General features: G+C 41.0%; 1 protein-coding gene across 2 annotated transcripts; it reads right to left on the bottom strand.

The window, feature by feature from the left end:
* Nucleotides 1–286: 286 nt before the first annotated feature.
* On the bottom strand, nt 287–19,103 carry Atp1b4 (ATPase Na+/K+ transporting family member beta 4). Of its 2 annotated transcripts, none has more exons than XM_077106807.1 (8): nt 18,952–19,103; nt 14,902–15,169; nt 11,168–11,296; nt 10,803–10,907; nt 7,251–7,447; nt 6,538–6,594; nt 4,182–4,277; nt 287–3,478 (listed from the first exon to the last, which is right to left on the bottom strand). In XM_077106807.1, exons 1-8 carry the CDS (start codon nt 19,012–19,014, stop codon nt 3,317–3,319), a joined length of 1,077 nt encoding a protein of 358 aa, XP_076962922.1. In that variant the 5' UTR covers nt 19,015–19,103; the 3' UTR covers nt 287–3,316. The 2 variants fall into 2 exon arrangements, with proteins under 2 accessions (XP_076962922.1, XP_076962923.1); XM_077106808.1 differs by having other exon boundaries at nt 14,914–15,169.
* Nucleotides 19,104–19,324: the final 221 nt, after the last annotated feature.

The following is a 19,324-nucleotide window of genomic DNA, read 5'->3' as shown; positions in this document are numbered from 1 at the left end:
GCAATCTTCCGAGAAACTGTAGCATAGAGACCGCAAAAGGAAAAATGCCCAGAAATGAAACAGCTTTCAGTTTTACCCTTCTGTGGGTGAAACCCCAAGAGTCAATAAAGAGTTGGGATGAGGGATCCAAACAGTCTTCAACTAATAGGTTGTCAATTGTCAAGTTTTCCATCCACACAGCTGCCCAATATTCCTGTGGGAAAATCAGTGATCCAGTGTAGAAAGAGGAAATCATACATTTCTTTTTTTAAGTCAATTTATTGTTGTCAACAACTCCCCAAGACAATATAAATGTTTTCTACGTGAAGATCCCAGCAAATAGATGCCTAAGAAAGATTACTTTAGGATAATGATTTCTGAGGGGTGGAGAGTGAAAAATCATAACCAAAGTTCAGCATGGACAAAAACATGAAGGCATTTGAAAATAGTATTTCTCATTGATGATCAAGTAAAACCAAGTACCTTGCAAGAGATGGTATACAAATCAAATTCTGATACAGTGCAATATGGGAGTCTATTTAAATTAATTAACTAGAAGTTTATTGAGCAGTTAGAATCTAACATTAATGAATATATTCGTTAATCCAGTTCTGTATAAAAAAGCAAATTTTCATGTCCTAGCTGACAAACTATCTTAGTACTCAGTTACTTTTAAATTGTGGACATGATTGAATTCATTGAATGAGAAATACTATATGGCAAAAGATTCATAATTCCTTGTCTAATAGTCAACTTATTTAACAGGATAATGTATTATGTATAAAATATAGCACCAGAAGTTGAATTCCCGTGAAATGTCAACTATTTTAACTCAAATTTGACATATGTTTCAAAATGCTTAGGATATCATTCATTGATTTTTAAAAAGATGGTACTTCCTGGTAAGCAGCAGCTCAGAGTAGAAAGAGCACTGGACCTGGAGTCAGATGCAATGCAAGTTGTTCACTCTAAATGCTCTCTAATATTCTTTCCAGATTTAATGTTCTATTTTCTTTTATTACTGAATCTTGAGTTCCACTGAGATACTTTTTAAATAGTGTTAAGTTGTTGTGTTTTACATTTTATTCTTATTTTTAAAGGTAAACTTTGAACATTGAATTTGTTATAGAAATGGGTTGAGAGGAGATAGTTTCCTGGTTTTTTTTTTTTTTTTTTCCCTCCATATATCTGTTGTTGCGTATATCTTCTATCACTTGTTAATAGCGGTCAGTCCTCCTCTACTCTGTTAATAAAACTTGGAAAGTGTCTGGGAAGGACATTCTGAAGAGCAATAGCAGTCCTTTCTGCCACAAAGCCAAGAGAAATCACTATGTTAGGGATGAAATTGGTGTAGTATGTTTACATAACTGGCTCAAATTCCCAAGATTAAATAGCTTAGGATTTCTTAAGTGAGTTCACTTAACCAAATGTTGTTTTTGTTCTCAGCTTTCCTTCTCTCCAACTTTACATGTGTTTGTATCTCCACAACAATGTCTGACCAAGAGAAACCATAAACCTAAAATGTCCAAAACTGATCTCAACAACTTCCTCTTTAAACCTGCTTCTCTCTTATACCCAGTCTTGATCAACAACATCACCGTCTCACTGGTTTTAGCCAAGCTCAGAAACTTGGGGTAATTTTTTGTTCCTTCTCCCCATTCCCTGAATGGGTCCTGCTCCAATCTACCCTTCATGTTGTGATTACCCAAGTGCTCTTCCTAAATTGCAAATGTGATCATGGAGCTTTCCTGATAAAAATGCTTTGAAGACTATTTTACACCTACTGAATAATATTCAAAGTCTCTGAACACCTCTCTAGCTCAATCTCCTGTCACTCCCTGCCATTTCCTTCTGATCTCTTTATAGTCTAATTTACGGTGACCAAAACATGAGATGGTCTTTTCACGATTGTGGCTTTGCATGTGAAACTTCCTTCTACTTCTCACCTGGAGATAGTTCTTTTTCCTCATGTTTGCCATAACATTTCCACATACTCGTTTTATAACTCTTGTTACACTGTCTCATAATTCATTTTCTACTTGCTTGTCTTCACTACCAGACTGCCAGTTCCCTGTTTTGGGAGAAAGTAAACATTGTAGAGGAGATTCACATGCTGGATGCTTCTAAGTGGCATTTAAGCTTGCTTTGGACCCTGAGACACTAATGATATTTTCCCCTGCCTTCTCTCTTTGTCCCAGCTCTCCCCCTGGTGGAGGTGTTAAGCAGCAATGGAATGGTCACATGGCCAAAGATAAGACAAGGGAATTGGCTCATCCACAACATGGATGAACATCTGCCTCATGTCATTTTAAAAGTAAACCTAAAACTGGCTAATGAGCCTTGGCTTCAGGGTGGCCTGACAGGATCTTTCTGTCTTGCCATGTATGTCAATTCCCAGAGCTGATTTCAATTCCCAGAGCTGATTTCAATTCCCAGGGCTGTAGTTGGGAATCAACAAACCCATCCTTGATGGTCTCAAAGAATATCTTACATACTGTCAAGTAAATAGCCCAAGAAGAATTAGTTGATGGAGATATTCCATGTTTTCTCCTCTGCCTGGAGCTCAGCCAAACATATTTTCAGGAATGTATGCCTTTGGACAATTATACCATAGAGCATGGAATCAACCACCAATTGCATCCATATGCTAAGTGTTCTCCCCAATTGCAGTGGGTCCCACCTCCCAAAAAAAGTCCCACAAAAGGTCTTCTCGATCCCAGAACAATATCCAGTTATTACTGCTTTCTATCCCAGTTGAAGATAACCTAGTTTTGAATCAGTATTTAGTTGCCTGTGAGAGTCAGTTTCTCAAGCACCCCTGGATAAGGAGTTCTATAGATATAGTGGCCCTAGGTATAATCTGGGTTGGTCTAAGTGGTGATTCCCAAGATAAAACTTTGCCAGGCATATAAAAAAGAGAGGGAATTAGATTATCAGCCTGGTTGGGGGGAATCTCACCTTTAAAATCAACTGAATTTTGGGAAACATGATGAATTTATAAGCATTGTAGACATTCTCCTGAACATGGCTACTAGGAATTTATCAGATACTATGTTTACACTACAGTGAGGTTTCTAACAGCAAGAATGAATTTTGTATTAGGTGGAGGGAAAGCAAGTTAATATGCTCTATTTGTCATCAGGAGAGACTACCTTTAAAAAATCAAACAGCTCCCACAATATCACTTCATACATATATCAAAGGCAAGGAAAGATGACCTGCTATCTTAGGCATCCATCTGGCTGTGTCCTAACTGAAGAATAATAATTCAGGTGCTATCAGGAATAGCATGAAATAAAACAGGAATAGAACTGGTGGGAGTGGCCCCCTGGAGTTCTTAGGTTTCTATGTTCAAGGTAAAGATTACCCTACCCACAAAGCGATCATTGATGACATCATTTATGATGCCTTTGCCTTTCAGTTGGCACTGTACAGGCACCTCTTGGTTCTTCACCACGTCTGTAAAGTGCATTGCTACCAGTGGGGAGGTGTAGTTAACCTGTAAGGGAAAGAACAATTAATTTTAAGTGGGGGGAGTTAGTAGAAGGGGAATGATCAGATATTCAGTACAGGATGGGTACTGAGTAAATCTCATGATGCCAAGTCACAAATGGCGATAACTGACATGCTTTCCCTGCCTTAGGAAAGTGTGGGGAAATTACACATTTTTCTCATAAATTACACTGTCGGGTGTCTGATTGTCCTCTGGGGAAAACCAATTCTTGACTCAAATGATTTGATTTTCTGGGTATCAGACCATGAATCAGACCATAACTAATATCCATCAAGTCCCTGTGCTGGAGATGAAGCCATCTCTGCCCCAAGGCTTCAAATGGGAGAAACAAAGAAGTGTGGTTATTTGGGCATGATTAAGCACAATGGTGTCTTAATTTGTCTGCTCCTGGCTCTGTCACTAATTAGCTGTGTAACCTTAGGCAAGTCACTTCCTCTCTCTGAACCCCAATTTTCCCATCTGAAATCTGAAGTGGTTACACTACACAATATATGAGTTTTTTTTCAGATATAGAATGCCATATATTTGTGATATGAACTTGTAGAGGGAGCTCCTGGTTATGGACCTCAGCTATTCACCAGTCTGTTACTACCTGTTGCTCCCTAATTCTAATAAATCCCAGACAGCTCTTCCTTTGTATCTGAGCCCTTTTCGACTGCAAAGAAGGAAAGGGATACAGCTTACTTACGTGAGTCAGTTTGCCATAGTAAGGGTAGTAGCGAAGGTCAAAAGAAGCTGACTCTGGGTAGTAATTGATGGATCTGATGTCATTTTCATCACCTCTCTGTAAGCAAAAGCAGGTATACATGGGATGCTAGATTATAAAGTGAGTTGGAGTCTGGGCTAAAGGGATTTATGTCCCAGGTGAAATTACTGTGTGACCCATAATCAACTGTCCCAGAAAGATTGCAAAAGAATGGGGCAGAGGTCTCTCCTGACCTATCCACAGAGGACCATTTCCAGAGAATGGCTTCCCTTGGCTTTTCAAATTCAAAGAATATTGAACAGAAGGTCTGGGATGAGGAGGCTGAAGGCACTCCATGTGGCTCTGTTCTGGCTTTTAGAGGACTCAGACAAAAAGGCTTCAAAGGCTCTTAGTACCTGATGCTGCTCTGGAAAGAAAGTCTACCACTCTATCCCTTCTCTAAAGAGTCACACTGGGCTTGGCAATCAGTCTTGACTTTGGAGCTGAGGAAGTTATAAATTGGAACACATTTATTAAATCTTACTCCACAACTTGTACATTGCAAGCTTGGTTCTATGATTCTTGGTTCTTGGAGTCAGATCAGAGAACACAGCAACCCAATGCATAGACACACAGCCTTCATTTGGCTTATCTAACCTTATGTCTCTGATCACATTCTCTGTAGTGCTTAATTACAGGAGGTAGAGTCAGGAGGATGGAAGTGAGAGAGAAGTAGGTAATGGAAATAATTAAACAGGGCTACTCTTATAATAACATGTCAGGTAGGGGGCTGCCCATCTGCCTATACATTAGGCTTACCCTAAATAGCAGAGGTCTGGGGGATAATATGAACAAATAGTGCATCACTACTAGTGAATTACTCATTAGGACCATGTGATTACTTCTTCCAGCATACTATAATTATCCTTGGTATAAACTGAGGTCTTCATAATTTATTCTAGTCATTACTTCATCCTGCTCGATTTCCACAAGTGGATGTGGATTTGACCAGTATTGATTGTTATAGAATGTATAGAGACTCTTAATATTTCTTTTTTTAAAAATATAGTTCTTAGCAAGGTTTGATGTAAGCTAAAAACAAATGAACAACTTCCATTTGGGAACTTGGTTCAATTAATAAGCTGGTTTAAGGGCTGGAGTTTATCTCAGTGGAAAGCACTTGCCTAGTGTGCTCAAGGCCCTGGGCTCCATCTTTGCACAGAAAAAAAAAATGCTAATTTAAGTCTGCATTGGTCTTTATGGTTTACTTACATATTCTTCTAAAAGCAGTAAAATTTATTTTTCATGAATGGCCTGTGGAATCAATTCTAGTAGTTGGTAGTAACACCTCACATGTGTAACTATTTACACGCAAGTGCATACATTTGAACAGAATGAATGTCCTTCCTACTTTGTTCACCAGGCAAATACTGCCTGACCTTTCGAAGCTCATCTTCAGCAATACCACCTCCCATCTGGAACTGACCTTCCTCTTTTAAATGTCTCCACTGTACTTTTCATTGTACCTGTGATACTTCATTGTCTGGATTTCAGTACCCAACACCTAGTGAAATACCGCATTTGGCAATCAATACATGCTTGCCAAATGTGGGATACTGGCTGGATAAATACTGTCTTTTGCTGTTTTCTCACCTGCCACCATGAAGAGTGGAGTTTTGAGTTTTACTTCTAGTACTGAGAATGGGATTACCTGGCCACTCATATTTGCCAGACAACTGTCCAAGGCTGGGAGAGCAGTTGATGTCACTTTACAGGAGGGAGCTACTGCCAGTTTAAGAAGCAAATCCAAGATCTAGGGCTTTTTCTTACAAAGGAGCTAATTGGTGCAGATGAGATAGGAGTTAATGGTCCAGTTAATTAGCATATTAATGAAGTTCTGTTTATACTTCCCTTGTAGTCATTTGTTATTGCAACACCCAATGCCACTGGTCATTGCTGCAAAATGTGAAATTCAGTTTTAAAATCAGGGACTAATGACTCTAATGAAAGCTGTTTGTTTAGTTCAAAGAAACAAGTAATTAGAGCTAAAAGCAAAAGTGTAAACAGAATTCCAATTAATGACTTGGCACATTATTGTTCCCTGCTGTGGCTCCTAGCTGAGGTTCAGTCTTTGGCTTTCACAGGTATAAATCATGACACACCAATTCTCTCTTACACACACATATGCACTGCACACACATGCTTTGAATGCTTTCCAGAAAAAGGAAGACCTGAAGGCACTAAGAGAGGTATAGTTATGAAAAATATGAACACTTTCCCTAACATGCATGGAAGGGCTCAACTACTTTTTTGGATGAAATAGATGTGCTAACAATGCTTACTCAAAAGGACACTTTACCTGAACCTTGCAGGAAACTTTCACAGGATCTCCAAGCTCAGGACGAAAGCCTACAATCTAGCAAAACCAAACAAACAAAAACAAACAACAACAGAAAATAGTAGTTTTTTAAAAACAGATTTAACAGTAAAAATTGAGGCTTTTCTAAACCCCCATTGAGTCATCTTTCCTCTGGCATAAACTACATCTACTTTGCCCCCTCAGATATGTCATGAACAGTGGAAAAGGCTAAACATCTTCAGAGTGGATCAGCCCAGCTGACTCCATGTTGTATTTGTGCCTGAGGGAAAATTGCAGATAACCATAAAGATGTAAAGAACTTTCTGGTTCCAAAAGGAGTGTGCTGGGTAAGGTTCTGCCACATCTAGGATATGACAAGAGAAAGGGAAAATGCATTTTTTTCAATGATACAAGAACCATCCCTGCCACACCCCCATTTCAATCCTCTGTTCCAAACATCTCAGGACTCTATTCTTGACAGACGCCATCAATGGGGCAGGTTTAGGAGTGGGTTTGAGATGTGGCAATAGGAACTGTTCAGGGAGAGAAAGGAACTGATAGCTTCAACTGTTTGGTTGCATTTCTGATGCTGTTGATAAAATGGCCAGACTTGCAGTGCTTAAGTAAAGACCAGAGCCAAAAACAAATAGTGTTCAGAGCCCTTCTACACAGCTCATTCACTTATCAACATCAGATATCAGGGGTTAATATACCCGGTTCATCTTTAGGAGGATGCAAGGCTGTCCAGTAGAATATCCAAAAGTAGGGTCCTCCAGACCAGAGCAGTTCTTTAGGAAAGAGCGCTTAAATTGGCAGGCCTTCTTGTCCTCATCCTCATCGCCATCTTGAATGAAGTACTGCCCTGGAGGACAATCTACATTCATTTCCTCTTGAAGACTGTCATTATAACCTAAAGCACATGTGGGTGGCAAAGGGTCGCGTTAGACAAGTGCTACAAGAAAAGGCCATGCTTTTAGTCCTCTCTCCCTAATTTCTTTTCTCTACCTTGCTTATCCCCCTGTGAAAACCCAAGTCTACTGTCATTCTTCTGATCTGCCATGAGCTGCCCAAAGGCCTTCATCAGCAATATCCCTGGGCGGGTGGGGTGTGTGGCTTCCTGGCTAGTCACCTCAGCCCACTTGATTGCCTGCTCCCTTTGTTTCTCATTTGCTCGGAATTTCTGGATATCTATCTCAGGGTCGCATGTTGGCCACATGATAACTTTTCTCTATTTCTTTCCATATATTGTAAACTTGAAGGGGTAGCTTCTCTACTTCTGGGAGAAGAATGGGTATATAGTTGGTAGATTTTGGAAGACGGACTGAGTTGTGAAAAGGCATGGCACATACAAGGAGGCTAAGTTCCTAGGTTAAATTTCCTTAAGTTCAGCTTAGGAAATGTCTCCTTTCGAGGTCAATGAGAGGTACCTGATATAAGAGAGTGAGAATTATGTGTTGTGGAACAGAAGGAACATGAAAGAAGAGGAAAAGAAGGAGGAGGAGAAGGAGGAGAAGAAAATAAATCATCTTCTCTTTTTTAACAGTGGGAAGATAGCAGTGCAAAATAAGAGCTTAGGTTGAAGATAGAAACCAGTGACAACCATAGTGTCTCCACTGAGAAGGTGAAGGGGTGAGATCTTGCCTCCTGAGACCCAAGACACCTAGGTTAGTGTTCCTTTGCATTGGATGGAATGTAATAGGTGTCCAAGAAATACACATAAGGGAAGAGAGGTATGTGTTCACTCTTTCAACCACCAGATACTAGGAAAATAGGCTTTGCAAATCACTGCATTATTTCCAATTTGGTTCTAACTGATGGAATCCAGTTAATCCTGTTAGACATAGCCCCCATGTATTCATGTTCAAAGTAGCACAGTTTTTCAAAGGAGATTGTGCAGTTATGAGCCACCAGAGGCAAAACTCAAAATGAAATGTTGGATCCATATCTAGACAGGTTGTGACTTGGGTTTGGTATTACTAAGAGACAACTGGGAATTTTAAATCTATTCCAATTATGGCTATGCCTTTATTTTTCTCTGACAATGCTACATTAAATTCAAGTCTTTGTTTTGCTCTTTTTTTTTTTTAGGAACAGGAGCTATGCTCAAATAATAACTTTCTAAATAGAAACTGCAATCATGTGCTCATTGTTTCTCTTGAGGTAGTTCCATTAAAAATAATGTGACATGGGCATGACCCTTATTGCAAAATCCCAGTCCTCATGAGAATGAAACTGATACTCTGGGATGTCTATTTCAGAGATGTGTTCCTTTTTAGCAGGACATATTATCTACTCTTAGGAACAAAACCCCCAATACTTATCCTAACATTCCCTGCCTCAATTATCAGGTCACAATTGGTATTTTTCCATTTACTAGCTTCTCGTCAGCTAGTAAATGGGTTTCCTCAGCAGAGATTCTGGTGAAATACATATTTGCAATACATATACATATTTGCAATCACAAGCATTTTGAAAGAAAAGAAGATATTGTGCTAGCTATGATGCCCAAAACATTTTTGTGGCTAAGAATGGAACTATATGGACTCAGAAAGAACCCAGCCCCCTTCATTCTATAGGTAAAGAACCTGAAGCTCAGTTTTACCCAAAATAACACCTGAGCATTATTGCTACAAAGGTAATTTTCCAACTCCTGGTCAGATGGTAACAGCGTAGAGTTGTGAAAAAACATACAGATCACCTGCAGATTCTGTTAAAATGCAGATTCTGATTCAGTAACTCTATGGTGGGACCAGGCCTTTCTAAGAGTCCCAAGAAATGCCCATGCTTCAGATCCCTGGAAAACCCTTTTGAGTAGCAAGGGCATCAAAACATGTAGGTTCAATCACTGGCTCTACTTCTAGGAGATTTTGATCGAGTTACTTCCCCTTTCTGAGTCTCAATGCACTCATTTGTAAAACAAGGACAATGGACTCTATTATGCAGGGTTAAAGCTGAATGACAAAATTCATTTATTTCAAATAACACTTCATGGTACATAAAATTGTTATCCTCCTAATTCAGTGTACATTCTTCTAGGCACCCTCACCCCCCACTTTAGCCAGACCAGATCAACCAAACCAGTTTGACGCACTTTTTTTCTATGAAGATTGGGTGTAGCAACACAAACTCCACTGGGCTCCTCGGACAGTTGGGTAAATCCAGAACCTGGGTTTTCTGGATTTAACTTTAACCAAGTTGCTACAACCTCAACTTTTACCATGTGTTGGGACTCCCACAAAGCCATTATTTTGTCCCTGAAATGTCTGATAACATAGAGATAGGCATCTTCAAATATTTGAGATCAAAATACTGGAGTGATGCCACCCAGAGATTATTCCTCTGACTCCTTTTTGGAATGCTGCTAAAGACACTTGTTTTCTCCCTTCTAGACAGCCCATCTCCAATAAACAAATTCTCTTACCATGAGAAAGCATAGGAGGCAGGAATTCTCCAGCTCTAAAGAACATTTTCCTTTACTCCTCACTATCTCCCTCCAGATTTTTTTTTTTCAGTGCTTGGGACAAAATCCAGGGCCTCACACATGCTAGGCAAGCACTGTACCACTGAGCTACACCCCAGTCATTTTAATTTTTTTTTATTTTGAGACAGGGTCTCACTAAAATGCTGAGGTTGACCTCAAACTTGTGGTCATCCTGCCTCAGCCTCATGAGTTGCTGGGATTACAGGCATGTGCCACCATGCCCAACTCTGAGTCACCTTTTATAAGTGATCACTACTAACCACCTGGATATGCTTAGAACTTAACTAGGTTCTGTGTAGTGTTCCTGAACATAAAGCATATTTTCTGCCTCAAAGAGCTTATTGTCTAGCTGCGGAGTTGACCTGTGCGCTCTTAAGGCAACATATATCATACACTAGAGCAATTTCAATAGTATGAAGGGTGCTGAGGGGGAATGTAAAGTAAGGAAAGACCATGATAGACTGGGGTTGGTTAGTAAGCCTGGAATTTCTGGGTTAGGTGAATTTCGAATTATGAATTCCCACTCATCATTTTTTTTTAAGAGAGAGTGGAGAGAGAGAGAGAGAGAGAGAGAGAGAGAGAGAGAGAGAGAGAGAGAGAGAATTTTTTAACATTTATTTTTTAGTTTTTCGGCAGGCACAACATCTTTGTCTGTACATGGTGCTGAGGATCGAACCCGGGCCGCACGCATGCCAGGCGAGCGCGCTACCGCTTGAGCCACATCCCCAGCCCCCACTCATCATTTTTCAAGAGAGTTTTCTGTTATTCAGAGGAGTTTACTTACCCTGAAGAAAGCCATTTAGGCTAATCACATAATGCTGCCAAGTGTCAGGTTCAGAAACGTTGAAGTTGAAGTTAAGGCTATGGGCGAAGGGTCTGATCATAACTCCTGGCAATGAAAACAGGTCTTGGATATATTAACCCATTCTTGGATAATTTTTTGTATTGATTCCCATGAAACCATTTCCCCCCAGGCAATCAAAATGAAAAGGACCATAATTTGCCAAGTACCATTTTACTTTTACTCTTAATAATTGAATCTCTAAGTCATTACCGGGAAGAACCAAAGTTAATTGAGGCTGAACATGCTGTGCAAGCAGATTTCTGTCCAGCGAGTCCTGACAACATAGGGCATTTGGGCACACTCACCAGGAGGCTTCATCCGCTCAGTGAAGGTTGGCATGTAAGGAGTGATGGTCAAAAATAGTGTATACATGCAGAGGGTGATCACAGCAGCCAGGGAAGCATAGAAGAAGAAGTAAATGACTAAAACCAGGCCTGCAGAGCAATTAAAAATGACAGTGGTCAGTGCTCACCAACAAGCCTTGCCTCCCTACTTTGGACTCATGATCCAGAACCAACCCAAACATGAGATGGCTTTTTTTTTAATTCCCCAGATTCTGTATGTCCTTGCTTATTCAGATTTTACCAATCTGGAACCGGTGAGGATTTTGCCAGGAGTCTACCTTCATAGTGTCTCCGGATGGAAGGGCTTGCTGGGCACATGATGACCATAAACAAGATTACAGGGAGTGGAGTTTAAAGTACTGCAGAGGGCAAATTGCTTGAGAGTCCTCTGGGCAACAGCTGATGTCCTAAGTACAAATCATTCTTCACTATTCATTAAAGCAGATGCCCTGAAGTGTCCTAGCAGCTTGGTTCCAGTGATTATATGTATTTGCAAGTGATGAAAACAGCATTTCCTTTCACAGCATTTCAAACTTTTGATTAATTTCCATTGGACTTGCCTCTAATCAAGGCAAAGTGAGGTTTTATACTAATTATTTCAAATCTTATTCATCTTTAGCAAAGTTTAAGTGGCTTTGCTTTTCAAAATTAAAAAAAAAAACTAACATAGGGTGGGGAAGGGAGGAGGAGGAAACAGTATTTAATCACTGACACTTGCTGTCCGTGAGCTTGGGCAAATTATAGAACCTCTCTGTACCCATTGTTCTCCACAGGTAAAATGAGGATAAGATTAGCACCTAATTTATCTCCTTATCTATATCCCTAACAATATCTGAAATTCGGCCTTTCTTACATCCTAACCTGACTATATCACTTCCCAGCTCTGTACTCTTGGATGTGCTGTTCTCACTTTTCTGGGCCTCAGTTTCCTTATCTGGAAAATAAGGATAATAATAGCACTTAGTTCTTAGCATTAGATAATGCATATAAACAGTATAGTACAGAGCCTGACAGATACTAAGTGTTCTATAAATGGCAGTCATCATTAAAATAGGCCCAACTGAATCATGAACCAGAAACTAGAACAAATCACATAACTTTGCCATACTCCAAACTGAATTCAAATGTTTGATTTTTAAATGGAACCCTAAGCTAAATAAAATTAACTGCGAGAGAAAGAAAGAGGAATGGGGTAGGGAGAAGAACCCTGAGTAATCAAACTAGAAATAGAAATGACCCTTTATGTTTTATAAAATGAACTAAAGCAGAACTGGAACGTGAGCACATTGATTCAGTTGGAGTCCCTGGAGAAGAAACAACAGTGCCAGTGTGCCTGTGACACTTGGCTGTTGCCCACAGGCTACCCTAATGGTATATACCCTGTGCTTCCTCCTCCATTCCTCCACCCCCATCCCCATTTTGGGAATGAATCAACAGCAGGAGCCATCTAAGAAGAGCCCATCTGGTCCTGAGTCCCCTTCAGGGACTTGTTCATTGTTGCAATTCATGAAAATAGTATGATATTCTGGCAAGAGAATGAACTCTGGTGTTTGAATCCCAGCACTGCCACTTGGTTACTATATGACTTTAGATATGTTACTTACCCTCTCTAAGCCTCAGTTTCTGCATCTGTAAAATGGGGATAATAATATTACTACCTCATATGATTCTTGTCAGTATCCAATAAATAACATATAGGTCCTAAGAATATAGGTTGCCCAGCTACCAAAGGAAAAACCCAGAGTATATTAATAGGCTGGGTGAATATGTTGAACATGCTGATGTCCAGGCTGGAACAGGGTTAGTAAATGCTCAAGTGGACATCCAGCTCTCAGGAAAGAGGGCAGCGAGGCATGTGCTTTATAGTCTAAGCATTAATATTACCGTTTGCCTTTGCCTACGAGTAGCTTAACAGAAGAAGCTGGATTTGCTGGGCTCCCCTTAGACCTGCTACCCTGGGGTCTGGCTAGGGCCTACTGTGCAGTGTCTCTACTGCCTTATCTTCTCCAGGTACTTGAAACTTCCTCCCTCATCCCCACTTATTGGTCTTGGGTTATCTTCCACAGGAACAATTTAGATCAACTCATCTGGTGAAGTTCCAGCAGCTGGCTATTTAGGGGTTAAAGCATGGTTCCTCCTTCCAGAATCACACTTGCATTTCACATGGCCTGTTTTCCAGTCATCTTTAGGCATGAGAGAAACAGCTGTGCCCCTTTGCAGCCCCAGTGAGTGTCCAGCATTTGTCTGCAGCTTCCAGAATGTTGGAATGTCTGTATAATGGTACATTTGTTCGAGTTGAGAGTTCGAGGGATGGGCAGGGGTGGAGCTGGGAACTGAGGAGGGGTGAAGGGAGCTGGGTGTTGTTCAGAGCCCCACACCTGCTATTCCTAATTCCAGGAAGCAGGGCTGGCTGTTTTACCCTCACTACGCTGAATTAGCCACATTAAATACAAAAGAGAGAATTCTCAGTCACAGGGGCCTTTGGAAGGCATGGCCACCAACCTCAGCAAGCTAGACCCTTGGCATAATAAGAGGACTCTTATTTCATTCATAGCGTCCTCTATTTTTTTTCTCTTGTGGATTAACTGAGTTCCAAACCAGCAACTTCTCTGCTTCTGGGTTGTGTAGAGTGTATCAAGTGTGAATTTTACTACAAGTAAAAATCTCCTGAGGAGAAGGTCCAGCAATAATAGTTTAAGTGAGTAGGACCCCAGGAAGCAGTGCTGGGGAGGTTGTGAAGTAAAAATAGTGGGATCATGTGACAAAAAAGAAAAGCTAAGGAACAAAATTCTGCTGTTGAGCAAACAGCATGGAAGCTCAGCCCTAATCTTTGGTAATGATTCCATTCAATCTAAATCCCCTGTGTCTACCATGGGAGAATAAAGCACTCCCAAGCTGAGGCCAGGGACAGGCATCTTAGTTCTTCTTCTCTGACATTACGAGATGAAGTGATAAGGCTTTATAAACCTTTGATCAGGCTGGGCGTAGTGGCACATGCCTGTAATCCCAGCGGCTCTGGAAGCTGAGGCAGGAGGATCGAAAGTTCAAAGCAGCTTCAGCAACTTAGCGAGGTGCTAAGCCACTCAGCAAGACTCTGTCTCAAAATAAAATATAAAAAAGGGCGGGGGATGTGGCTCAGTGGTTAAGTGCCCCTGAGTTCAATCCCCAGTACCAATAAATAAATAAACCCTTGATCAGGTTAACAGAGACTTGGGTCATATCCTAGAGATAGGTCTTCTGCATAGTACTTTCAACTTTGCAATTTTAACATCTTATTGGAATAACACGCTGATCCTGTGAGAAAGACGAGGCAGGGATTGTTTGCTTCATTTGGCAGGTGGGGAGACTGAGGCTAAGAGAAGGTAAATGATGAGCCCAATGTCACATGGATAGAAAATGACAGGGCTGGGACTTTAAAAAAACCCTAGGCTTTTTCAACTCATTTTCACTGTCTCTTTGCATTGCATATTAAGCCCAGTGGATTTCAGTTACACAATCAAGTTTGTTCATCTATTTGGAATTTGTTTTGCTGGATCTGTCCACAGTCCAGACATTTCCTTAGGTATCAGTGCTTTTATGTGAAATGTTAAGAAAACTTTGCAAACAAGTCCATCCAGCGTATGGTAAAGAAGTCCTGGACACCACACCAAAAGCGAAGGACACCAGACTGGGGCATTGGGACAAATGGGACTTACTCCAACTCTGACCTGTTCGGGCCAGAGACATCCTTCTCTCAGGGTCCCACAGGTATTCATTCATGATCTGCAATTTCCGCCACCAGGCATTGCCTGTTGGCTGACCCTGACCCTCTTCCTCCTCCTTTTCCTCCTCCTCCTCCTCCTCCTCTTTCTCTTCCTCTTCTTCCTCCTCCTCCAAATCAGGCACCATCATCACCCGAGCCTCTTCTTCTGCTTCTTCTTCTTCATCTGCTAAGTAGTTCTGATTCACTTCATCCTGATCATCCTGGAACAGAGACAAAACAAAATCTCTTTTTTGAACAAAATTTCCAATGGCACATCCCATCAGCCAAAAATAAGTGGGAACAACTCAATATTTGAAAACACTTCAAATTTCCATTTTCCCCAAAACATCCATTGTTACAAGAGGTAGATTTTCTTTCTGTTCTTTTGGAGGAAATATTCTTTCTATGACCCATATTGAGTAAGTATTCTTTCCATAGAGGTATAAATTTTATTCTCAGCTTTAGGCATTTTGGTTCTTCCCCTAGGACATCTCTTGTCAATACTTTGTCTCGAGGCCTTGGCCTTACACTTAACTTTGACCTGTCAGGGAAGAGTTGAGTTCACAGTGGAGAATGGTGTAGTCTTAGACATTTATGTCTATGATGGCAAATTCTCAGTCCTTGCCTGCTTTGTCCTAACACCCTGTACACTTTCAGCTGCTCAACCTCACCATCCCAAGTTGTTCCTAAAAATACCCTGGGACAGGCATCAAGAGAAGAAGCCAACTGCTATACCCCTCCTCAAACCTTGGACTGCCTTCCCAACAGAAACAAGAGATGGGGATTTATTTGCTACTTCTCTAACTACTGCTCTAGCTGGAACCCCTTCCTACCTTAAGCTAGACAGACAGACAACCTGAGAGCTAGGGCCCCAACAGATAACTTTCCCAGTTCTACCCCTACCCCATAACCTAGGCAAAAAGCTGGGCACATAGGAAGTGCTCAATATCTATTTGTTGATTGACTGATTGCAGCCATTACTTAAGATATGAAATTGTAATCTTCTCTAAGTGGTTCTAAGAAACTTTAAAAAATACAAAAAAAGGAAAAAGAAAAACCCAGACTTCACCAAGTGGTGTTGAAACCACAGGCTGGAAGCTTGTATCTTTGCTCTTTGGGAGTTTGCCAAGGCTCACTGCAGCAGCAGAAAATGAGGCCACCCTCCCTTTCTCTCTGCTGTCCAAGTCTGAAGACTGGCAGGGACTGTGCACCTGTTGGGGTTGGATATGTCAAATGCTAGAGGCCAGGGGCTCCTTGCTGCCCCCTCCCTGCCTGATTCCTCAAAGGCCACTTAGAGGGCACTCAGCTAAAAAATGCTGCCTTTGGTGAGGGAGTTCAGCAAATTGGATCATTCAAAATCAGCATAAGTGATAAAGAATGACAAGGCTCTACTCTCACCATTCAGTCTGCCCAGCACTATCTAGCTCTTGATTATAAGCACTCTTGAATTGCTCTCTAATTTGTTCAAATGTATAGCTCTATATCATACAGCATATCAAAACTGACAGGGACATCCAAGATTTGCTTATCCATTTGAGGCCAAGAAAGGGGACAGGATCTGCCATACAGCAAATTCATAACAGAGTAGACAGTCTCAGAACCTGTGTCTCGATACTCTAGACAATGATGTTTCTTCTCCATCACATTAAGCATAAGTGCCTAGAGGTTGCTTAGCAGATTTATGAAGAATGATAATGTCCTGGGTTCTGTGATCCCAAGAGATTGTAGGCACTTATGACCAAGGATTTCTGATTGTAATATGAATTCACAGTATAAGGCTTAGGAAAATAAACTTTATCTGTCACTCAATGTTGAATGGATTAATAAATGGTCTTAAATCTCTTTCACTTGTGTGTGAACGTATTACACATTTGACCTCCCGAACTACATTTTGAGCAGCTAGGGGGAGGGTTTATATTTTCTAACTTCTTGCTGTCCATTCACAGTGTGAAGCCCACAGCTATGTACCCAGTGAGTATTGATTAAATATCAATGATACCTGCCTGACTTAAGAGTCCTGATGTAGGACTCTGGGGAAATACGCTCACAAAGCTTGTCACCTTAACCTCAGCAATCATGTGCACTAGAATGGGTCGTCATCATAGCCCCTAGAGAGTTTACTACACCTGAGAATCTTTGAGAATTTGAAATGTAATGTTTCATCATGGATGAATTTATATTCCCTTTATATTTTCAGAACAACCTGTTTTTCTTGTTGCTTACATCTGCCTTCCACCTCTAGTCTACAGAGGAGACAACTGGCCATGGCCTCAACCTGATCTTATTTGTAGGTATGAGCTCTCATGATAATCCTATTAAAACGGCTTGTCATTAAAGCCTTACCCTCCTGGGAAGAATTAATCTTCTCAGAGCTTACACCACAGATCTTACACCACCTGAGCCTTACTTTAGGAACCTCAAATATCTTTTTGATATTGTACACATTATATAAGAGGGGCCTTCCCCAAAAGTTCATCATTAATTAAATCCTGTGTAAAATTGTACTTTCATGCAACTATTTAACAAAATTTGGTAAAGAATCATTTGGTTATGAGAATGTTTACCCACAAGGTTCTGTTTTTTTTCAGTTTCCTAAAGTGCTGCTATCCCCATGTGATAGAGTATGTGAGTGTGCTGGGGTTTGGTAGTGGGTGTGTGCTGAAGCCATCATGTTTCCCTAAAAGGGAAGTCTGAAGGACAGGGGGTGGCTCCATTTTGAGCAATCTAAATATATGAACATATAAATAAATATATAAACATGACCAAGGATATGACCCAAAGGATAAATTTGTGCCCTGCATTGAGTAACACCCTGTAAACACTTGAGTGGTTGATTAATTTAAAAAGAGAAATTAAGCATACAATTACATCAAATAATTTTTAAATCTGATCAAGTATTATAAAGAGTAAGATCCTCTGATGTACTTAAACCCCAAGTAATTGAAATTATCCACAACTTTAGCAGCATTACATGAAAAAAGAAGCCAAGTAAAGAATGGTTAGATATGACCTATAGACCATGACTGCTCTGAGAGCTGGAAGGGACTTTGGGGATATCAAAAGAAAGATTCTATAAATTGTGGTTAGAAAGTAAATGGGGACCCTGAGTAGTTGATGTGGGGTTAGAAGAAGTCATGTCTTCTTCTTCTGGCTGTTGACAGTCTTCACTTAATTCCCTTGTTATATAAATGGTCATATCCAAATAAAGATGGATTATGTTTTGTTTCCTCCTGCGGATCAGATCATAATAGTCTCTGAGGAAGACTTAAGAATACCCTCCCCCCAAATGGGGCGTAAATTAATGATTTAGACCAAAGTAAATGCAAAGAAACTGGTGGATCAGGGGCTAGGGAGTGGAAAGAGTATGAGATTAGAAATGAAGAGACTCCTTCTCACTTTGGTTCCTCCACTAACTTGCACATCACTCTGCCATGCTGAGCCCCAGCAGCCTCCTTTACATAATGATGGTGTTCTGGAGAAATGGTATCTAGGATTCCTCTCAGCTCCTATCAAGGATTCTATGATTTTAGTTATAGTTTGGAATCTCTGCTTTAGAAAAAGAGCAGCTGGGTTCTAAGAAGCTACCACCCAAAGAGACTGAGACAGCTGGGTAGGCAGTGCCTTTCATTTCCTCTTCTCCTTCCCTTCTCTCTTGGCTAAATTTTTTTTGCACTATCAGAATGAAATCTCCACTCTCAGACTCTAAAAGGTCTGTTCAAAATCTAGGCCTAAGAAAAAAACTTTAGAAAGCCCTCTTATTCTCTGGCATCTTCCCCTTCTCTTATCTTTGTTCTACAGGAAGAGGGGCTTCCTCCTTCCATTCAGCAATTTAGGGTGCCCTGGAGGGCTGAGACTCACTGCTCCTTCTAGAAACCCTGCCTTTCCTTAAACTTCACTGTTTCTGCACATTCCAAGGAGAGGCAGCCTTAATCCAAGACCTATACAGCCCCCAACCCACCCTGTTAAAAAGTGGCAGCAAAATATTCTGCTCCCTGGGACTCACAAGTCTGAAGCGATAACCGTAAGGAAAGGCCGGAGCCCTTCTGGACCGGAGTTGCCTTCTCATAGCTGTTCTGTGGGCAAAGACGCCGCGGAGGCAGCAAGTGGGTCAGAGATCTGGAGCTTCTGCTGGTACAGGAGACACTGCTTGCTAGGGACACTTGGAGCCTGGTAAAAGTGAACCCTCCTGGCATGAGCCCTTCCCCAAAATAATCTAACATGCCCCTCTCTCATTGGTTGGCCCCTTCCCCGAATCAAAGGAAAGCCCTTATGGAAAAGCAAGCTCATCATTACAGGGAGGGGGAGATATTCTGGGTCACGAGGATGAGCAACTCACCCCCCCTTCGTGTGTCTTTCCACCCCTTGCTCTTCTCCAG

The sequence above is a fragment of the Callospermophilus lateralis genome, chromosome X (genome assembly GCF_048772815.1).
Source record: "Callospermophilus lateralis isolate mCalLat2 chromosome X, mCalLat2.hap1, whole genome shotgun sequence".
Lineage (NCBI taxonomy): Eukaryota > Metazoa > Chordata > Mammalia > Rodentia > Sciuridae > Callospermophilus > Callospermophilus lateralis.
The sequence above is the reverse complement of the archived record's forward strand: the minus strand, read 5'-3'. Positions and strand labels throughout refer to the sequence as shown.